The sequence below is a fragment of the Oncorhynchus masou genome, chromosome 12 (assembly GCF_036934945.1).
Source record: "Oncorhynchus masou masou isolate Uvic2021 chromosome 12, UVic_Omas_1.1, whole genome shotgun sequence".
Lineage (NCBI taxonomy): Eukaryota > Metazoa > Chordata > Actinopteri > Salmoniformes > Salmonidae > Oncorhynchus > Oncorhynchus masou.
This window is the reverse complement of record NC_088223.1, coordinates 65,485,559-65,507,804: the sequence shown is the minus strand read 5'-3', so window position 1 is coordinate 65,507,804 and position 22,246 is coordinate 65,485,559. Positions and strand designations below refer to the sequence as shown.

The 22,246-nt window shown below is 42.8% G+C and overlaps 1 protein-coding gene across 1 annotated transcript; it reads left to right on the top strand.

Annotated features, from left to right (window-relative positions):
• The first annotated feature begins 7,472 nt into the window (after positions 1-7,472).
• Positions 7,473-21,456, top strand: umodl1 (uromodulin-like 1). Its single transcript, XM_064979369.1, has 17 exons — positions 7,473-7,548; positions 7,978-8,220; positions 8,529-8,693; positions 8,834-8,943; positions 9,057-9,243; positions 14,822-14,962; positions 15,065-15,460; positions 15,732-15,989; positions 17,129-17,241; positions 17,451-17,670; positions 17,942-18,079; positions 18,289-18,800; positions 19,127-19,287; positions 19,516-19,752; positions 19,924-20,083; positions 21,031-21,115; positions 21,269-21,456. Exons 1-17 carry the CDS (start codon positions 7,473-7,475, stop codon positions 21,454-21,456), a joined length of 3,390 nt encoding a protein of 1,129 aa, XP_064835441.1.
• The last annotated feature ends 790 nt before the right edge of the window (positions 21,457-22,246 follow it).

Sequence of the window (22,246 nt, the reverse complement as noted above, 5' to 3'; positions counted from 1 at the left end):
GGTATAACTCCATCTGGAGTAAGAACCCATGGCACCAGGCCGCTGTCCCATCGTACTCCCTCGGGAGTGTGAGTCGAATACCACTGGGATCAGGCAATGAAGGAGAGGGTTGTGTGGCTGGTGGATGTGTAGGAAGGCCACTACTCTCCCATCTTTCCATCGTCGCCATCACCTGATCCATAGCGGTCCCCAGCCGGTGTAACACTGCTGTGTGGTGTTGAACTCGCTCCTCCATAGATGTTGGGAGCGTGTCAACTCCTGCTGACTCCATCGATCTGGTGCAGGATTCTGTGACAAAGTTGCGTTAGGAGGTAGGTGAAGGAGTCAGGCGCAGGAGAGCAGAGATGTCTGAGAAGCGTACTTTTAACAGGCAAGTCCATCAAATTCAGGAATGGCACAATCCAAAAGTCAAACGCCCTCGACAACAGAGACACCCGTTACTCACGCAAGAAGGAACAAACAAAGCTCCTAATTAACACACTCTTATTAAATGCGTGAAACAAAAAAATCGGGCACAACCTCACCGAGCTATATCACAAAATAAAACAATCCTGCACAAACCTAGGCAGGCAACAGGGTAAATATATACACACAGAAATTAAGGCAATTGAAACCAGGTGTGGAAGAACCAAAGACAAAACAAACAGAAAAGGAAACATGGATCAGTGATGGCTAGTAGGCCGGCGACGCCCGAGCGCCTCCTGAACAGGGAGAGGAATTACCTTCCGTGGAAGTCATGACACATACAAAGAAGTATTTTTGGAGAAGTGGTTTCTGTGTAACACTAGGTTTATTACTCCTGGTCCTTGGAAAACAAAGTGCATATATGGCCCTATTACATGTTTCAAGTTATATATTTGAGTCTCGAAAAGTAGAATGAAAACAGACATTGAATTCCACCCACCTGGTCTAGAGTGGCTGCTATAGCCCTCGTACTTTCTTACTGCTGTACTTTGTTGGAACAGTAATTGTTTCTGCGGTTGACTGTTTCATTGAAAATAACAGTAACCATGAGCTTGGTACACACTTTGGCAAACATTCTGTTTCCTACTTTGTCCTCATGCCTGTAGCTACAGTGGGTGAACAGGGAGTACAGGAGCGGGCTCAGAACGCACCCTTGTGGGGCCCCAGTGTTGAGGATCAGCTGGGTGGAGATGTTGTTTCCAACCCTCACCACCTGGGAGCGGCCTGTCAGGAAGTCCAGTACCCAGTTGCACATGGCGGGGCCGAGACCCCGGGTCTTGAGCTTGATGACGAGTTTGGAGGGTACTATGGTGTTAAATGCTGAGCTGTAGTTGATGAACAGCATTCTCACATAGGTATTCCTCTTGTCCAGATGGGTTAGGGCAGTGTGGTTGCGATTGCGTCGTCTGTGGACCTATAGGGGCGGTAAGCAAATTGGAATGGGTCTAGGGTGTCAGGTAGGGTGGAGGTGATATGGTCCTTGACTAGTCTCTCAAAGCACTTCATGATGACGGAAGTGAGTGCTACGGGGCGGTAGTCGTTTAGCTCAGTTACCTTAGCTTTCTTGGGAACAGGGACAATGGTGGCCCTCTTGAAGCATGTGGGAACAGCAGACTGGGATAAGGATTGATTGAATATGTCCGTAAACACACCAGCCAGCTGGTCTGTGAATGTTCTAAGGACGCTGCTGGGGATGCCGTCTGGGCCTGCAGCCTTGCGACGGTTAACACGTTTAAATGTTTTACTCATGTCGGCTGCAGTGAAGGAGAGTCCGCAGGTTTTGGTAGCGGGCCATGTAAGTGGCACTATATTGTCCTCAAAGCGAGCAAAAAAGTTATTTTGTCTGTCTGGGGGCAAGACATTCTGGTCTGCGACGGGGCTGGTTTTCGTTTTGTAATCCGTGATTGACTGTAGACCCTGCCACATACCTCTTGTGTCTGAGCCGTTCAATTGCGACTCTACTTTGTCTCTATACTGATGGTTAGCTTGTTTGATTGCCTTGCAGAGGGAATAGCTACACTGTTTGTATTCGGTCATGTTTCCGGTCACCTTGCCCTGGTTAAAAGCAGTGGTTCGCGCTTTCAGTTTCGCCAGAATGCTGCCATCAATCCACGGTTTCTGGTTAGGAAATGTTTTAATTGTTGCTGTGGGTATAACATCGCCGATACACTTTCTAATGAACTCGCTCACCGAATCAGCATATTCGTCAATGTTGTTGTTGGACGCAATGCAGAACATATCCCAATCCACGTGATCGAAGCAGTCTTGAAGCATCGAATCAAATTGGTCGTACCAGCGTTGAACAGACCTGAGCGTGGGAGCTTCTTGTTTTAGTCTCTGTCTGTAGGCTGGAAGCAACAAAATCGAGTCGTGGTCAGCTTTTCCGGAAGGAGGGCGGGGGAGGGCCTTATATGCATCGCAGAAGTTAGAATAACAATGATCCAGGGTTTTACCAGCCCTGGTTGCTCAATCGATATGCTGATACAATTTAGGGAGTCTTGTTTTCAGATTAGCCTTGTTAAAATCCCCAGCTACAATGAATGCAACCTCAGGATATGTGGTTTCCAGTTTACATAGAGTAAACATATACGGCTATGATTATAATCGAAGAGAATTCCCTTGGTAAATAATGCGAACGACATTTGATTGTGAGGAATTCTAAGTCAGGTGAACAGAAGGACTTGAGTTCCTGTATGTTGTTATGATCACACCACGTCTCATTAATCATAAGGCATACCCCCCCGCACCTCTTCTTACCAGAAAGATGCTTCTTTCTGTCGGAGCGATGCATGAAGAAACCAGCTGGCTGCACCGACTCCGATAGTCTCTCGAGTGAGCCATGTTTCCGTGAAGCAAAGAACGTTGCAGTCTCTGTCTCTCTGGAATGCTACCCTTGCTAGGATTTCATCAACTTTGTTGTCAAGAGACTGGACATTGGCGAGTAGTATGCTAGGGAGTGATGCGCAATGTGCCCGTCTCCGGTGCCTGACCAGAAGACCACTTCGTTTGCCCCTTTTACAGCATCGTTGTTTAGGGTTGCCGGCTGGGATCCGATCCATTGTCCTGGGTGGAAGGCAAAACACAGGATCCGCTTCGGGAAAGTCATATTCCTGGTCGTAATGATGGTGAGTTGACGTTGCTCTTATATTCAGTAGTTCCTCCCGACTGTATGTAATGAAACCTAAGATTACCTGGGGTACCAATGTAAGAAATAACACGTAAAAAAACAAAATACTGCATAGTTTCCTAGGAACGCGAAGCGAGACGGCCATCTCTGTCGGCGCCGGAAGTTAGCAAGTGCACGGCCATTTACTGACATTCATGGGAGAGACGCGGGCGGATGTGGAAAGAGATGTGTTGCAACTGACGTCAAAGGAGTGCACTGGAATTTCAAGATGTGTCCTGGTATGTGGGTGGACATGTGTGGTAGTTTCTGGGGATTTTACGGTTTCCGGACATGTTCTATACATGTCTTTACATGTCTGCTCACAAAAGTGGTCCGTTATTTGAGATTTACGGAATGTGTGCAGGGCCAAACATTGCTGGACAAGTGCGCACAAACATTTCCAGAAACTATACCCTTTCGGACTTGTGCACTGGAGCGTACGGCCTGTAAATGTGCCTTTGATGCAGTGATATGCCCCAGTGCCTCAGAGTATCATAATTGATTCAGTCATATTACTGAGGGTAGGTTTAATTGTTTAATATGTTTAATAGTTCATTTTCACATCGCATTAGAATTAGTTGTGATGAGTGAACCTTTAAAATTCCAGAGGTTATAGAGATCTTTTTTTATGGAAGGATAGCGCATGTATTTTTTGTTACAGTCTGAGGGAAAAGTGACACAATTTCTAAAGTAACTACTTTTCCTAGAGAGCTTAGTTATCAAATTAGCATTATAACCAGCAGAAGATATTCATATTTCATGAATAGCTGCTACTCTCTGTTTATCATATATGCATAGTAACTTTAACTATTCATTCATGTACATACTACCTCAATTGGGCCGACCAACCAGTGCTCCCGCATGTTGGCTAACCGGGCTATCTGCATTGTGTCCCACCCACCACCCGCCAACCCCTCTTTTACGCTACCGCTACTCTCTGTTCTAGAGGTCGACCCATTATGATTTTTCAATACAAATTATTGGAGGACCAAAAAAGCTGATACCGATTAATCGGCCGATTTTTATTTATTTATTTCTAATAATGACAATTACAACAATACTGAATGAACACTTATTTTAACTTAATGTAATACATAATGAAAATCAATTTAGCCTCAAATAAATAATGAAACATGTTCAATTTGGTTTAAATAATGCAAAAACAAAGTGTTGGAGAAGTAAAAGTGCAATATGTGCCATGTAAGAAAGCTAACGTTTCAGTTCCTTGCTCAGAACATGAGAACATATGAAAGCTGGTGGTTCCTTTTAACATGAGTCTTCAATTTTCCCAGGTAAGAAGTTTTAGGTTGTAGTTATTATAGGAATTATAGGACTATTTCCCTCTATACCATTTGTATTTCATTAACCTTTGACTATTGGATGTTCTTATAGGCTCTTTAGTATTGCCAATGTAACAGTATAGCTTCCGTCCCTCTCCTCCCTGGGCTCGAACCAGGAACACAACGACAACAGCCACCCTCGAAGCAGCGTTACCCATGCAGAGCAAATGGCGTTTGAAACGCTATTTGTGCGCGCTAACTAGCTAGCCTTTTCACTTCGGTTACACCAGCCTCATCTCGGGAGATGATAGTCTTGAAGTCATAAACAGCGCAATGCTTGACGCACAACGAAGAGCTGCTGGCAAAACGCATGAAAGTGCTGTTTGAATTAATGTTTACACGCCTGCTTCTGCCTACCACCGCTCAGTCAGGTACTTAGATACTTGTATGTATGTATGTATGCTCAGTCAGATTATATGCAACGCAGGACATGCTAGATAATATCTAGTAATATCATCAACCATGTGTAGTTAATAACTAGTTTTAACTTATTATTTAGTTTTAACTTTTTTATAAGATAAGCTTAATGCTAGCTAGCAACTTACCTTGGCTTACTGCATTCGCGTAACAGTCTCCTTGTGGAGTGCACAAGGACTCGTTAACTGTCAGGTTGCAAGATTGGATCCCCTAGCTGACAATGTGAAAATCTGTCGTTCTGCCCCTGAACGAGGCAGTTAACCCATCGCTCCTAGGCCGCAGTTCACCCACCGTTCCTAGGCCGTCATTGAAAATAAGAACGTGTTCTTAACTGACTTGCCTAGTTAAATAAAGATTAAAGATTTTTTTTAAAGAAGAAAAAAAAATAGGCAAAATCGTTGTCCAAAAATACCGATTTCCGATTGCTATGAAAACTTGAAATTGCCCCTAATTAATCGTCCATTCCGATTAATCGGTCGACCTCTACTCTGTTCATCATATATGCATAGTCACTTTAACCATATCTACATTTACATACTACCTCAATCAGCCTGACTAACCGGTATCTGTATGTAGCCTCACTACTTTTATAACCTCGCGACTGTATATAGCCTATCTTTTCACTGTTGTTTTATTTCTTTACCTACCTTTTGTTCACCTAATACCTTTTTTGCACTATTGGTTAGAGCCTGTAAGTAAGCACTTCACTGTAAGGTACCTGTTGTATTCGGCACACGTGAAAAATAAACTTTGATTTGAGTCTGTTGCCCTAGGCAAGACTAGTGAAACACTAGGTAGCACAGTATTTTAGTGACTGCATTTTTACATCACCTCTCCTGATTCTCCAGCCTGCCTGCCTGCCGGAGGCAGTAGGTAAGGAAATGAGTGAGAGCAAACACTGCCATGGTTACTTGAGTGGAAACCAAGTCACCTGGGACAGTCACTGCTGTTCTCTTTTCATAGCCACCATCTCTTCCCCTCTAGCATCACAAACATGTTGTTTGCCATGGCAGGTCATAACATATACTATATATACAAAAGTATGTGGGCAACCCTTCAAATTGGTGGATTCGCACAGCCATGCAATCTCCATAGACAAATATTGGCAGTAAAATGGCCTTACTGAAGAGCTCAGTGACTTTCAACATGGCACTGTCGTAGGATGCCATCTTTCCAACAAGTCAGTTCGTCAAATTTATGCCCTACTAGAGCTGCCCCGGTCAACTCTAAGTGCTGTTATTGTGAAGTGGAAATGTCTTGGAACAACAACGGCTCAGCCGCGAAGTTGGTAGGCCACACAAGCTCACAGAACGGGACCGCCAAGTGCTGAAGCGTGTAGTGCGTAAACATTGTCTGTCCTCGGTTACAACACTCCCTCTGAGTTCCAAACCTCATAAAATGGGTTTCCGTGGCCGAACAGCCACACACAAGCCTAAGATCACAATGTGCAATGCCAAGTGTTGGCTGGAGTGGTGTAAAGCTTGCCACCACTGTACTCTGGAGCAGTGGAAACACGTTCTCTGGAGTAATGAATCACGCTTCACCATTGGGCAGTTCGACTGATGAATTTGGGGTTGGCGGATGCCAGGAGAACACTACCTGCCCGAACGCATAGTGCCAACTGTAAAGTTTGGTGGAGGAGGAATAATGATCTGCGGCTGTATTTCATGGTTCTGGCTTGGCCCCTTAGTCCCAGTAAAGGGAAATCTTGATTCTGTGCTTCCAACTTCGTGACAACAGTTTGGGGAAGGCCCTTTCCTGTTTCAGCATGACAATGCCTCTGTGCACAAAGCGAGGTCCATACAGAAATGGTTTGTTGAGATCAGTGTGGAAGAACTTTACTGGCCTGCAAAGAGCCCTGACCTCAACCCCATCGGACACCTTTGGGATGAATTGGAACGCCGACTTCGAGCCAGGCCTAATCGCCCAACATCAGTGCCCAACCTCACTAATGCTATTGTGCGTAAATGGAAGCATGTCCCCATAGCAATGTTCCAACTAGTGGAAAGCCTTCCCAGAAGAGTGGAGGCTGTTATACCAGCAAAGGGTGGACCAACTCCATATTAACGCCCATGATTTTGGAATGAGATGTTCGACGAGCAGGTGTCCACATAGTTTTGTTCATGCAGTGTATGTGCAAAGCCTTATGTTTGTCCCGGCCACGCATAACTGGTTGTGATGATAAGCACACACTCAACAGTTAGGGATGAACAGTCCTTTTAAATACAGGAAACATTTACATTTAAGTCATTTAGCAGACGCTCTTATCCAGAGCGACTTACAAATTGGTGAATTCACCTTCTGAAACATACAGGAACATAGGAACAAACAAAGGGATCAATTTGATTCCAGAAATGTCACTTCAACCAAATGTGAATGGATACACCGTCTCCATATAGCTGTATGCCCTCTCCCATCTAGATATTGCCATGCAGTATGTTACACTGGGGACTGTGGGAGCAAGGGTGGAGGATATCAGGGGGTGTGCACGACGAGGGAAAAGAAACTCCGTTACCAAAAGCTCAGCTCTGAGAATGGTAGTGCAGCATGGTCCTTGAATACGTGGCGTATTTCATTTATTCAAGATGAGTTGGATGTACTCTCTCAGTCTGGCCGTGGCTCTTCTGGACCTCTGTAGGGGACACAGCACTTTGTTTAAAGGTAGGACAATAAGTTATGACACAATCAATAATATGATCATGTGTATGCTTTACTGTTTATTGCCATGTACCATGATATCTTTGTTAATATGTTTTCTATGTACAGGTTGAGACAGGTGGCTTATATCTGCTAATCAGTTTTGATTCCGTTTCTAAAACAAGGTGTAACCATAAAATGTTGCATACTGTACGTGCGTTTATATTGTGGGCACTCCTTGGCCCTATATGAATGCTGGCTGTTGTGGAAATTAAAACCTTTTTATGTGTTTATGTTCATATATCCTGTTATTTATGCAACATTAATCTGTAAATACTTATTTTCCAATATTATGTATTGAATTCCCTTCCCATTTGTTTTACATTCTGCAAACATAAAGAACAGCATTGTCTCCATTAGATACTATATAACTGAAGTATTTCTTTATTTCAGGATATGACCTGTCTATGTCCAGCTACCACCTGTGTACTGGACATGAGAGCACGGTGGTGAGTAAAATGTGGTCCTATAAGACCTCCTACAGGGACCGGAGGTCGTGTGGCGGATGGCTACCCTGGAAGACGTGTGTGGTCACTCTTTACAAAACAGCCTATTGGACTGAGTACATGAATGTCACTGAGGAGGTTATGAGGTGCTGTGACGGCTATGAACAAGTGGGCAGCTACTGTGCTTTACGTAAGTGTTCCAGCTTACATTTTAGGACTTGTTCATCATGAAAACCAAGTATATTTAGGAGCACACAGAAGTATCTATGTGTAAAGAACATATTTAACCGTTTTCTAATTTTCACAATTTACATCAGCACCCTGCCCTACAACAATCAGGACCTGTAGTCACGGAGACCCCTTTTTATGAAGTATCTAACAAAGATCAATAGATGGGGCTGTCGACCAAGAATACAGTTCGTAGTTTGCTATTTACAGTGCTCTTTGTAAACATTTGATATGATACTCTCTCTATTTCTGTTTCTCTCATTGATTAAGCTATGAACAGAAGTGGAGAGTTCACTGCCAAACCAGGCTCCTGCCCCAAGGGTGTGGTGGACGCACCCAGGAATACTGGGTGTGAATGGGACTCAGACTGTCCAGGGTGGCAAAAGTGCTGCCAGAGAGAGGGCCTCTCTTTTTGCACCAACCCTCAACATACAGGTGAGAACAGATCCTCGATCAACTTTATTGTTGAAGTGATTCAAGACGTATGTTTTAAATTGTATAATAACTGCAATTGTGTAAACATCACGGCACATAAAATCATATTGCAAACCGTTATTCATTATTATTTCACTCAGGCAATAGAGGCTGTTGCTTCAACGTCACTGTGACTGTGAAGACGGATTACCAGCAGCTGATATCCATGGACGGGGGAATCATGAACCACACAAGGCTTTTGCACTCTGTGGTAGGCTACTGTATCTCTCCCTATGTTTTTCTCATGATGGTCCATTATATTGTCCCTACATTTCTCACTGTGTGTGCCCAGTATAGGCCTTGACCATTTGTATTGGCTTATAGGTGACCGGAGCCCTGGACTCCCCTGACATCTCTGTATACTACATCAGCTCCTGGCCTATAGGGCCATTCAGAACCGCTTCATCTATGCTGATTGGTTCCCCTGAAACTCTGTCCTTGTCCAACATGACCACAAAACTGCACCTTCTTCTCAAACACATTGAAGAAGTCACCTCTGTGTCAGTTGAAGGTAAGAGGATAGAGTACTGCACTGTGGGGTGTAAATACAAGGCTTTTGTGGTGTGTAACATCCATAAATATCTCTAGATAATGTAAGTGAGCACCATATACCAGAAATACTGTAACATCTATCGACTTTGTTGTGTTTTCTGGTGGCTATGATTATGTAGTCTGTGTTGGAGTTATACTCGTGTTACTGAGAACACTGTGCTGACTCAGTAACACCACGGTGTCCCACTCTGCTTCCATTTCCCCTTCACACTCATCTGTGACATGTTTCCTCTGGAAATTAAAAACATGTGTCATTGACACACACTCAGAAAAACACACACCACAACAGTGCAAACAAACAATCATACACTCGCAAAAACACACACACAGATGTGCACAGAAGCACACATACTCGCACACATGAACACACACATGAACACGCATGCGCACAATCATGCACGCACACACACACATTAATTCAAGGGAATATATTATATATCCTGTAGATATACACAGTGTCTACATAAACTCAGAAAAAAACATCCCTTTTTCAGGACCCTGTCTTTCAAAGATAATTCGTAAAAATCCAAAGAACATCACATATCTTAATTGTAAAGGGTTTAAACAATGTTTTCCATGCTTGTTCAATGAACCATAAACAATTACAGTTTTTAACAATCACTTTGGCACTTTTTCAAAACTCAAAACGGTCATCAATTGTAACACAGGCTGTCCAAAGTTCAAAACATTGCATTGTGCATTCATATCATTAAAGAAACCTTGCACTTGCAGAATCATTGGTTCAAATAACTCATTTATCATGAAATACCATAGGAACATTCATTTAGATCACCCACACACAAGATACCAATAGTTTCACTGCGTAGTTGTTCGTACAATCATTAAATATTGTAGTACAAAATAAGTGATACATGTTTCATTATGCTACTACACGTAAACACGTCACTGTAAAAGGACTAGTAGAGAGAATACTACAGACACAGTGGAATCATTGAACAAAATATGAATTTTATTGATGAAATACAATAAAATCACAACATAGGTGTCTTTGAATCAAAGCAAAAATAATTAGCTACAAAAAAGAAAAAACAGTTGAAGGTCAACTGCAGTGTTCCTCACCTGGCTTACTGTAAAAAGCAAAACAAAATATTGATTACAGTACTTCTATATTCCCATCAACCCTGTCTTGGGGATTTGGCCACAGGTTCTCATCCACATCACAATGGATGTTTTCATTAGCCAAACATCTTGGGAAGAATCTTCGGGCATGGCGAATCCAGGCCTGACACTGGTCTGCCGTGATGTCATTGCATGCGTCATCCATGGCCTGGAGAAGGGCGGGTTGTTCGTGAGGGCGCCTAATCATATACAGTGCCTTGCGAAAGTATTCGGCACCCTTGAACTTTGCGACCTTTTGCCACATTTCAGGCTTCAAACATAAAGATATAAAACTGTATTTTTTTGTGAAGAATTAACAACAAGTGGGACACAATCATGAAGTGGAACGACATTTATTGGATATTTCAAACTTTTTCAACAAATCAAAAACTGAAAAATTGGGCGTGCAAAATTATTCAGCCCCTTTACTTTCAGTGCAGCAAACTCTCTCCAGAAGTTCAGTGAGGATCTCTGAATGATCTAATGTTGACCTAAATGACTAATGATGATAAATACAATCCACCTGTGTGTAATCAAGTCTCCGTATAAATGCACCTGCACTGTGATAGTCTCAGAGGTCCGTTAAAAGCGCAGAGAGCATCATGAAGAACAAGGAACACACCAGGCAGGTCCGAGATACTGTTGTGAAGAAGTTTAAAGCCGGATTTGGATACAAAAAGATTTCCCAATCTTTAAACATCCCAAGGAGCACTGTGCAAGTGATAAAATTGAAATGGAAGGAGTATCCGACCACTGCAAATCTACCAAGACCTGGCCGTCCCTCTAAACTTTCAGCTCATACAAGGAGAAGACTGATCAGAGATGCAGCCAAGAGGTCCATGATCACTCTGGATGAACTGCAGAGATCTACAGCTGAGGTGGGAGACTCTGTCCATAGGACAACAATCAGTCGTATATTGCACAAATCTGGCCTTTATGGAAGAGTGGCAAGAAGAAAGCCATTTCTTAAAGATATCCATAAAAAGTGTTGTTTAAAGTTTGCCACAAGCCACCTGGGAGACACACCAAACATGTAGAAGATGGTGCTCTGGTCAGATGAAACCAAAATTGAACTTTTTGGCAACAATGCAAAATGTTATGTTTGGCGTAAAAGCAACACAGCTCATCACCCTGAACACACCATCCCCACTGTCAAATATGGTGGTGGCAGCATCATGGTTTGGGCCTGCTTTTCTTCAGCAGGGACAGTGAAGATGGTTAAAATTGATGGGAAGATGGATGGAGCCAAATACAGGACCATTCTGGAAGAATGGAGTCTGGAAGAATGGAGTCTGCAAAAGACCTGAGACTGGGACGGAGATTTGTCTTCCAACAAGACAATGATCCAAAACATAAAGCAAAATCTACAATGGAATGGTTCAAAAATAAACATATCCAGGTGTTAGAATGGCCAAGTCAAAGTCCAGACCTGAATCCAATCGAGAATCTGTGGAAAGAACTGAAAACTGCTGTTCACAAATGCTCTCCATCCAACCTCACTGAGCTCGAGCTGTTTTGCAAGGAGGAATGGGAAAACATTTCAGTCTCTCGATGTGCAAAACTGATAGAGACATACCCCAAGCGACTTACAGCTGTAATCGCAGCAAAAGGTGGCGCTACAAAGTATTAACTTAAGGGGGCTGAATAATTTTGCACGCCCAATTTTTCAGTTTTGATTTGTTAAAAAAGTTTGAAATATCCAATAAATGTTGTTCCACTTCATGATTGTGTCCCACTTGTTGTTGATTCTTCACAAAAAAAATACAGTTTTATATCTTTATGTTTGAAGCCTGAAATGTGGCAAAAGGTCGGAAAGTTCAAGTGGGCCGAATACTTTCGCAAGGCACTGTACCTTCCACCTCCATGTGGAGAAAAATTCCTCAATCGGGTTTTAGGAAAGGAGAGTATGGGGTAAGCACAGGGTGGTAAATTGTGGATGGGCCTGAAACCATGCTTGCACCATTTGAGCATGGTGGAACCTGACAGTATCCCACACAATGACATGGGCCATGCCATCAGCTCTACAGACCTGATTTAGCTCATCAAGGACAGTTAGAGTCGAACAGCAAATCATGTGGCTGCCTGCAACTCAATATATAGAGTATATAGAGTAGAGAGCTTATGATGTTGTTAAACCAAATATTAGAACGGGCAAGATGCGTAATCTAAGCAACTTTGACCGTGGTATGATTGTTGATGCCACACATGGTGATTCCAGCATCTCAGAAACAGCTGCCTTCCTGGGATTTTTACGCACTACAGTCTCTAGAGTTTACAGAGAATGGTGTGATAAACAAAACACATTCAGTGAGCTGCAGCTCTGTGGGCAAAACCACCTTGTTAATGAGAGAAGAGGATGTCCAGACTCATTCAAGCTAACAGAAAGGCCACAAATGCTCAAATAACAGCTGTTTAAAACAGTGGTGTGCAGAAGGGCATCTCTTAACGTACAACACCGTGAATAAGTCAGGCTGTTGTGGAGGCAAAAGAGGGTCCTACCCAGTACTAGATAGGTGCACCTAATAAAGTGTAGTGAGTGTACAGTAATGTGAGTGTACAGTAATGTCAAATCTGAAAACATGGTCTGGAAAATTGATACATGGGACCATAGAAACAGTGTCTGATAAAGAATGATGATGAAATATTACATCCATAGATAATGTAGTCCAATTGGTTCATGTTCCACGGTAATTGGTGTCAATGGATCTCGTTATCCTGAAACATTCATGATCTAAACATGGAATATTGTTTGTCAGTTTCCATAACACTATGCATTAAGAGTAACGCAACAGTTACTTATCATTTTGATCAGTTGTATCAATTGATAGTTAGATCATTGTAATGAAATGAATAGACAGTCAACTCAGATATAATGTGTAAATTGCATTTTGAAATGGTAATACTTTGATGTTAGGTTGTGTCATTTTGAACAGGTGATTTTAGTTCAATGAACAAATGATCTTAGCTTTATGTGTATTGTATCCAAGCAATTGGAAAAAGTGTCGAGTTTTGAAAAATTTGCATTTTGATCATTGGTTGTGAGTTTTGTGTCTAGAGTTTTGAAAAATGACATAAAGGTTCCAAAATTAGTGCCAAAGTGATTGTAAAAAACTGTAATGAACATGCACCTGTGGAACGGTCGTTAAGACACTAATAGCTTACAGGCGGTAGGCAATTAAGGTCACAGTTATGAAAACTTAGAGCACTAAAGAGGCCTTTCTACTGATTCTGAAAAACACCAAAAGAAAGATTCCCAGGGTCCCTGCTCATCTCCGTGAATGTGCATTAGGCATGCCGCAAGGAGGCATGAGGACTGCAGATGTGGTCAGGACAATAAATTGTAATGTCTGTACTGTAAAACAGTGCTACAGAGAGACAGGATGGACAGCTGATTGTCTTCGCAGTGGCAGACCATGTGTAGCAACACCTGCACAGGATCGGTACATCCGAACATCACACCTGCGGGACACGTCAGGATGGCAACAATAACTGCCCGAGTTACACCAGGAACACACAATCTCTCCATCAGTGGTCAGACTGTCCACAATAGGCTGAGAGAGGTTGGACTGAGGGCTCGTAGGCCTGTTGTAAGGCAGGTCCTCACCAGACATCACGAGCAACAACGTCGCCTATGGGCACAAACCCACCGTCGCTGGACCAGCCAGGACTGACAAAAAGTGCTCTTCACTGACGAGTCGCGGTTTTGTCTCACCAGGGGTGATGGTCGGATTCGCGTTTATCGTCGAAGGAATGAGGGTTACACCGATGCCTGTACTCTGGAGCGGGATTGATTGGTCTGGGGCTGTGTGTCACAGCATCATTGGAATGAGCTTGTTGTCATTGTAGGCAATCTCAACACTGTGCGTTACAGGGAAGATATCCTCCTCCTTCATGTGGTACCCTTCCTGCAGGCTCATCCTGACATGACCCTCCATCATGACAATGCCACCAGCCATGTTCTGCCATGGCCTGCGAAGAGCCCGGATCTCAATCCCATTGACCACGTCTGGGGCCTGTTGGATTGGAGGGTGAGGGCTAAGGCCATTCCCCCAAGAAATGTCTGGGAACTTGCAGGTGCCTTGGTGGAAGAGTTGGGTAACATCTCACAGCAAGAACTGGCAAATCTGGTACAGTCCACGAGGAGGAGATTCACTGCAGTACTTAATGCAGCTGGTGGCCACACCAGATACTGAATGGTACTTTTGATTTTGACCCCCCTTTGTTCAGGGACACATTATTCAATTTCTGTTAGTCACATGTCTGTGGAACTTGTTCAGTTTATGTCTCAGTTGTTGAATCTTATGTTCATACAAATATTTACACATGTTAAGTTTGCTGAAAATAAACGCAGTTGACAGTGAAAGGACGTTTATTTTTTTGCTGAGTTTATAACACACATTATGCTGCTGTCCTTTCAGATATAGATGAGTGTACCTATGCCGCTCTCAGCAGCTGCTCACGTCAGGCAGACTGTGCCAACACAGAGGGCTCCTACAGCTGCACCTGTCATCCTGGATTCACTGATCTGAACCCCAACAACACTGGGGTAGACTGCCAAGGTAAGAACAGAGAGTGGTGTATACTAACTCTGGGTTATATTAAATGAATGTCAAAATCAAAATATTTAACTCAAACTCTCAACCTATTTGTTCTCCTTTCAGCTTCTGACCTTGTGACCTCAGCCCTGCCCAGTAATGCCACTCATATGTTTTGGTGGGCCAATGCAACAGAGTTGCCACCCAACAGCACCAGTTATCAGTCATGGGACTCCAACTTTATTGATAACACAGCAGCCATAGCTACAACCACAGACAGGGGCGTGATGCTGAGCTCCATCCATATGCCTGTTACCACACATGACCTAGCTATAGCCAGCTCCAACAGGTCTGAGACCAGACCAGCTCTCACATCCTGGAGAAGTCCCACCTCACTGCAGCATACCACTAACACCAACACTCCTACCCTGCCCCTCTCCACCTCTATGCCCCAAACCAGCATGGGACCTACTGTGGAGGACATGTACCTGAGTGTATCCTCACTATCACCATCCACATGCCGTATGTAAATCAATAAAACTCTCTTTATACAGTGTATAACAGTGACAATTTTTTGTCTCCAATATCAGTTTCCCCCAATGACTCCCCTGCTGTTTCTCGAAGCCCTTGAGGCTGTTTGGATAATATTTTCCAAAGTGCTCCACTTGAATCTAATAGTTTTAAGAAATTGAACACTTAACAAAATCACAACTAATTTCAAAGCAGCTCAGATGCTGTAATATTTCATAGAAGGTGAGATTGACTACTGATTCCCTTCTCCCCTCTCCCCCAGACCCAACCCCCACCACCAACTTGCAGGCCTCCAACGTTACTGGCTTCTCTTTCTGCCTGTCCTGGACTAGCCAATCCCAGAGCGGGCTCAGCTTCCTCGTGGTGTTGAAGGAGGGGTCAGAGGTCAAGGGACGCTGGGAGACAAAGCTGTCTGTCTGGGAGGTGACAGGGCTGCAACCTGGGGTTCTCTACAACGTCACTGTCACTCCTTGTGCCTGTGGGAGCCATTGGGCCAGCCTGCTGGTGCTGGTTAAGACTGGTTAGTACCATGTGAAGGATGTTCGACAGATCAACTAACTGTAATGTGCTCAAACTTTAATTGTTATGAGGGTTGTGTTCTCCTAACTGATGCTGTGCACTTTATTCATTACACACTGGCACAGCAAAAATGCTGACTCCTATAGCAGATATTAAACTTTTCTACAGTGGTGGAAAAACTACCCAAATCTCATACTTGAGTAAAAGTAAAGAAACCTTAATAGAAAATGACTCAAGTAAGAGTGAAAGTCCCCCAGTAAAATCTAAAGTTATTTGGTTTTAAATATACTTAAGTATCAAAAGTACATGCAATTGCTAAAACATACTTAAGTATCAAAAGTAAAAGAGTAAATTATTTAAAATTCCTTATATTAAGCAAACTAGACGGCACCATTGTCTTGTTTTTTTATTTAAGGATAGCCAGCGGCACACTCCAACACTCAGACAGTCCGCCAGATCGTAGGCAGTAGGGATGATCAGGGATGCTGTCACGCCCTGACCTGAGTATTCTTTGTTTTCTTTATATATTTTCGTTAGGTCAGGGTGTGACATGGGTGATGTATGTGTTTTTGTACTGTCTAGGGTTTTTTGTAGGTTTATGGGGTTGTTTACCATCTAGGTGTTTATGTATGTCTATGGTTGCCTAGATTGGTTCTCAATTAGAGGCAACTGTTTATCGTTGTCTCTGATTGGGAACCATATTTAGGCAGCCATCTGCTTTGGATATTTCGTGGGTTATTGTCTATGTGTAGTTGCCCGTGTTTGCACTCGTTGCCATAGCGTCGTGTTGTTTTTGTTTAAGTATTCTTTGTGTTCTTCATTCATTAAAATAAGAATGTATTCTAATCACGCTGTGCGTTGGTCTCCTCTTTACGACGATCGTGACAGATGCTCTCTTGATAGGTGTGTGAATTGGACACTGTCCTGCTAAGCATTCAAAATATAATGGGTACTTTTGGGTGTCAGGGAAATGTATGGAGTAAAAAGTACATCATTTTCTTTTGGAATATAGTGAAGTAAAAATAAAAACCAAAAAAACTACTTAAGTAGTACTTTAAAGTATTTTTATTTAAGTATTTTACACCATTGCTTTTCTAGTTACTGCAGTGCATTGACTGGATGAATGTATCCCATCCACAGCTGCACAGACACTTCGAGCAACCGTTCGCCTGACCAATGTGCAGTTCACTGATGCCTTGCTGTACCCGACGAGCCAGGAGTATCAGAATCTCAGGCGTAGTATTGAGGAAGAGGTACAAGGCAACGGATGCTTTGATAAACGTTTTTTGAATGTTGTCATTGTCCTCACTAATAGTAGAAGCATGGAATACATTAATGATGTAAAGACACCTACACATGTTTTGTAGTTCCTACATGTTGTAGTTCATACATGTTGTAAGGTTGTAGTTTCTATCAATACAACACTGACACAAAAACCCTGTCTCTGCTAACTGTCTCATAGATCCTCCAGTCTCTCCCTCCTTATATCCTGGCCCTGGTGAACTCAGGAGATGTGAGGGTTCAGATCAGAGGCCTGACTCCTGGCAGTGTAGTAGTGAATTTCATCATCATCTTCACACCCCGTCAGTCCCAGGACATCCTGATGGTGTCCTCTGCTCTGATGCAGGCCCTACAGAACAGCCTCATATACACTGTTGACAGCAACAACACCCGTATAGATGGTAACACTGTCTTAAACTTTTACATTTGTAAGAATACTTTGCTTTTGATAAAAGGAATGTGCACAAGATAATGTGCTAGGTCTTAAATTGGCCTTCTTGAAAACTATTATTTGTATCAATAGAACTTCCTGATGAAATATACTGTAGGTTAAATATGAAAGAAGGTAACTCTGTGAGTATTAGATGGAGGGCACATTTTGTGATACAAATCTGCATCAACTGTTAACCTGATTTTCAATGCCAGTTCTATTTTTGTTTTTGTCTCTAACAGATGATGATGAGTGCAGTACAGGGGACATGGACTGCTCCCCATGGGCCCAGTGCACTAACACCTGGGGCTCCTACAGCTGTCTCTGTCTGGACGGATTCACTGACTCCAACCCCTCCAGGCCAGGACGGGGCTGTTCAGGTAGACAATAGAGAATCCTTTCTTTCACTTCAGTTTGATAGTCTTAATTCATAGGTATTTGGATATACTAGAGTACTTTGGGCTTCATTGCCTAATCAGTTCACTACAGTGCAACCTGTAATTTTCATGTTTTTGCCTTGCAGCACCTTTGACCACAACCATACCTACAATGCCCATCACGACACCTGTCCAGACGACCACAGCTCCAGCTACTATCACAACCACAACCAACACTCTGGTTACAACCAACAATACAGTTTCAACCACTACAACCTACAATCTAACCTCAATCACATCCAACAATAAAAGTACAACTACAATCAACACACAAGTTACAACCAACAATGCCGTTAGAATCAACAACACTGTTTCAACCGCTACTCCAATTCTAATCACAACCATGACCCCAGTTCCAACCACAACCACCACTGACGTTCCTACAGCAATGACCACCACTGTGACCAGCGGTCTCATCACAACGAGTCTGCAGCCTAAGGCTCCTACATCTCCGGCTATTCTGGTTTCTTATACGAGGGGCATCTCTGTGGAGTGCAGGGCCAGCTATATCATTGTGACAGTTGCAAGGGACTTCCTGGAGGCGAGGCACATTGGGGACTCTTCCCTCTACCTGGGGAGACAGGAGTGTGGCGTGAACGACGCGAACAGCAGCCATGTCCAGCTGACGGTGGCTTGGGACCAGTGTAACACACAGCTCTTATATGTGAGTCAGTACATTTGTGAGTCAGTGGCTAGAGGATGCTAACTGTTGCCCCTTTGTGTCACAACGAGCATAGTCTCTGGTGTATTTTGGGTAAATGAAAGGCCATTCTGTAATGTACAGTACATAACAGACCTGTATTTACAGGTTTAAATGTCCTAATTTAGTCTAAACATGCAACAACAACAAAAGATATGCCTGTGAACAGCCTATGAACATGGTCTCTTGTAGGTGCAGATGTTTGATGACCAAACTAGATTGAACTGTCCTCATGGTCTGTTAGAAAGTAAAATAACTTTCCCATACCCATGTTAACTTTTGTATTTCAGAATAGCACTCATTACACTGCTCAGACGACTCTGTTCAATTCCATGGATCTCCAGAGCTTGCCCGACAGCAAAATGAGAGTTCCTACAATACGACTGGAGGTCCCCATCATGTGTACCTTTGGGAGGAGCATCCTCATCTCTGCGGGTTATGACCCCACAGGGTACGCTGTGCCAGGCGCCATGGTGACTTTATCTACCGTCACTATGGTCACCACCATTTTACACCCACAAGTAACTGCTCAGCTAGACTGAAACTGATTACACATAACTCTACTCAATAAAGGCTTGAAATGTCTCTCTGATTGACATATAGTAATGCAGTATCTATGAACTATGACATTCAGCATGCTGTTTCAAAATATCTTATTCATGACATATTTTATTGACAGGTATGACATGATTAAAGATGTCGTCATGGGCTCAGGGACTTTCCATGTGACGGTTCAGCTCCTGAATGGAATGTCTCCTCTCCCTCAGAACTACAGCCTGTCTCCCGAGGAGGAAGTTGTGGTCGAGGTCAGCGTCAACTCCACAGTTGACCAGATCAAAGTGGTCATCAACAAGTGCTGGGCCACCCAGAGCAGCAACCCTTTGGAACCAACAATTTACTTGTTCCTGGAAAACAGGTCTGTTCTACAATTAATTTTTATGTTGCCCTATCATAGATAGTTTAGATGCTAGGTTTTTATTAAGTGGCATGGAATAGAACAGAATAGAATGGAAATGTTCCTGAATATTCAGATGTTTAGGTACTATCTAAGCTTTCTGCTAGAAATCTGTCTCTCTTTTCTCATCAGCTGTCCCCTCCTCAACACATACACCACAGTCTTGGAGAACGGCAACTCCAGCAAGTCTCGCCTGTCCCTTCGCATCTTCTCCTACGTCAACCTCAATGTCATCTACTTGCACTGCCAGATTCATATCTGTATTGAGACTGGCTCAGCCACCTGCCAGCCTGTGAGTATCTGTCCATCTTTATTCATACTGTACTATTCAAGTATACAGTATGTATATTGATGTCTAGACTTACTGTTCAACCAGGGGTTCAATTGGGAACTGGGGAAGTCCTGGCAGGTTGAATATAAGGGTTATGCCAAAATTAGGGTTAGAGTTAGGCTTACTGCTGTGAGTAAAATGTATTACTATTCTAGGGTTAGGATTAATACACTGCTCAAAAAAATTAAGGGAACACTAAAATAACACATCCTAGATCTAAATGAATGAAATATTGTTATTAAATACTTTTTTTTACATAGTTGAATGTGCTGACAACAAAATCACACAAAAATGATCAATGGAAATCAAATTTATCAACCCATGGAGGTCTGGATTTGGAGTCACACTCAAAATTAAAGTGGAAAACCACACTACAGGCTGATCCAACTTTGATTTAATGTCCTCAAAACAAGTCAAAATGAGGCTCAGTAGTGTGTGTGGCCTCCACATGCCTGTATGACCTCCCTACAACGCCTGGGCATGCTCCTGATGAGGTGGCGGATGGTCTCCTGAGGGATCTCCTCCCAGACTTGGACTAAAGCATCCGCCAACTCCTAGACAGTCTGTGGTGCAACGTGGCATTGGTGGATGGAACGAGACATGATGTCCCAGATGTGCTCAATTGGATTCAGGTCTGGGAAACGGGCGGGCCAGTCCAGTTGCAACCTTTCGTTTGGGGATTCGAGCTCGTGGATTCGATTTTGCAACCTTTCGGTTACTAGTCCAACGCTCTAACATCTAGGCTACCTGCCACCCCTAATAGGTGCTGGAGTCCGGCTCCGGGTATTTCCAGTTTAATTTCAGCCACTGTGTTCAACCATTTTGGTATGACTACCCTAGAGGCTTTTGAAAACTTCTCTACTAGGAGAAGAAGTTTAACTAGTTCAATGCTATTTAATTTTTGTTAGGATTGTATTGAACGGACAGAAAGATTCTCTAATCTAATCGGAACGGGAAAAGCAACCTGTGGACCATTCCTTCGATCACACAAAGGTAAATGCTCTTCAAAGTGTGACTGCATCAAATAATGACTAGGCTACTGATAATATCCAGAATGTCCTACTTATAGACCATGACATACAGTATATGATGATGATCAGATGTACATATTGTGGAGTTAATGTATTCTGACATGTTTTCTGGCAGTGTCTGTCAAAGAGAGTTCTGTTACTCTTCGTCTGGTGGACTACATCTTACTGGGAATAGGACTGTTCCTCCTCTTCATCGGGAGTCTTTCGTCCTTGTTCTTCTGCTACAGGAAGCGAATTGGAACCTACAGCTTCAGCCTTAAACCCAAGCAAGAGAACTTTACCTATCATGTTTTTGATGCTTAGCACTGGAATGCTTTTAGGGTAGTTTTAGAAAACTTAAAGAGATATTAAAGTTGGGATTCAAGCTGCAATGCCTGTTGTGTAGTAGTCAGTGTAATGAAAGTGTCAAAATACTGTAGATAGTTTAATTGAAATAAAGATATATTATTAGAAAAGTGTATCAAAAGCCACAACTCATTATTCATTTGAATAACATCAACGTCACTTCAATTATTACCCGGCACAGCCAGAAGAGGACTGGCCACCCCACATAGCCTGGTTCCTCTCTAGGTTTCTTCCTAGGTTTTGGCCTTTCTAGGGAGTTTTTCCTAACCACCTTGCTTCTACACCTGCATTGCTTGCTGTTTGAGGTTTTAGGCTGGGTTTCTGTACAGCACTTTGAGATATCAGCTGATGTACGAAGGGCTATATAAATACATTTGATTTGATTTATTTCAACATTGATACATTTAAATACGTACATACCGTATACAAGGCACCATTTGCCAGATTTGTAACAGTCTAGTTAAGATCAGACTTGTATAGGAGATTGTATGTATCAAATATATATACTACAATCGCTTTATTTTATTTTTAACACATGTTTTTCTATAACTGAGAAAATCTACCATTTTTAATTATGGAAATTGCATTTATTTTATCAGCATATCCTGAAGTCTTCTTAATTCAATAGCTGGCACGTCCTGGAATATTGACCTGATGAAATGTGAAATATGTTAATAAAACCATAGAAATAAAAAGGAATGAATTGTAAACTGGATCATTTGTAGCAGAGGAAGAGAGTATTTCCCCA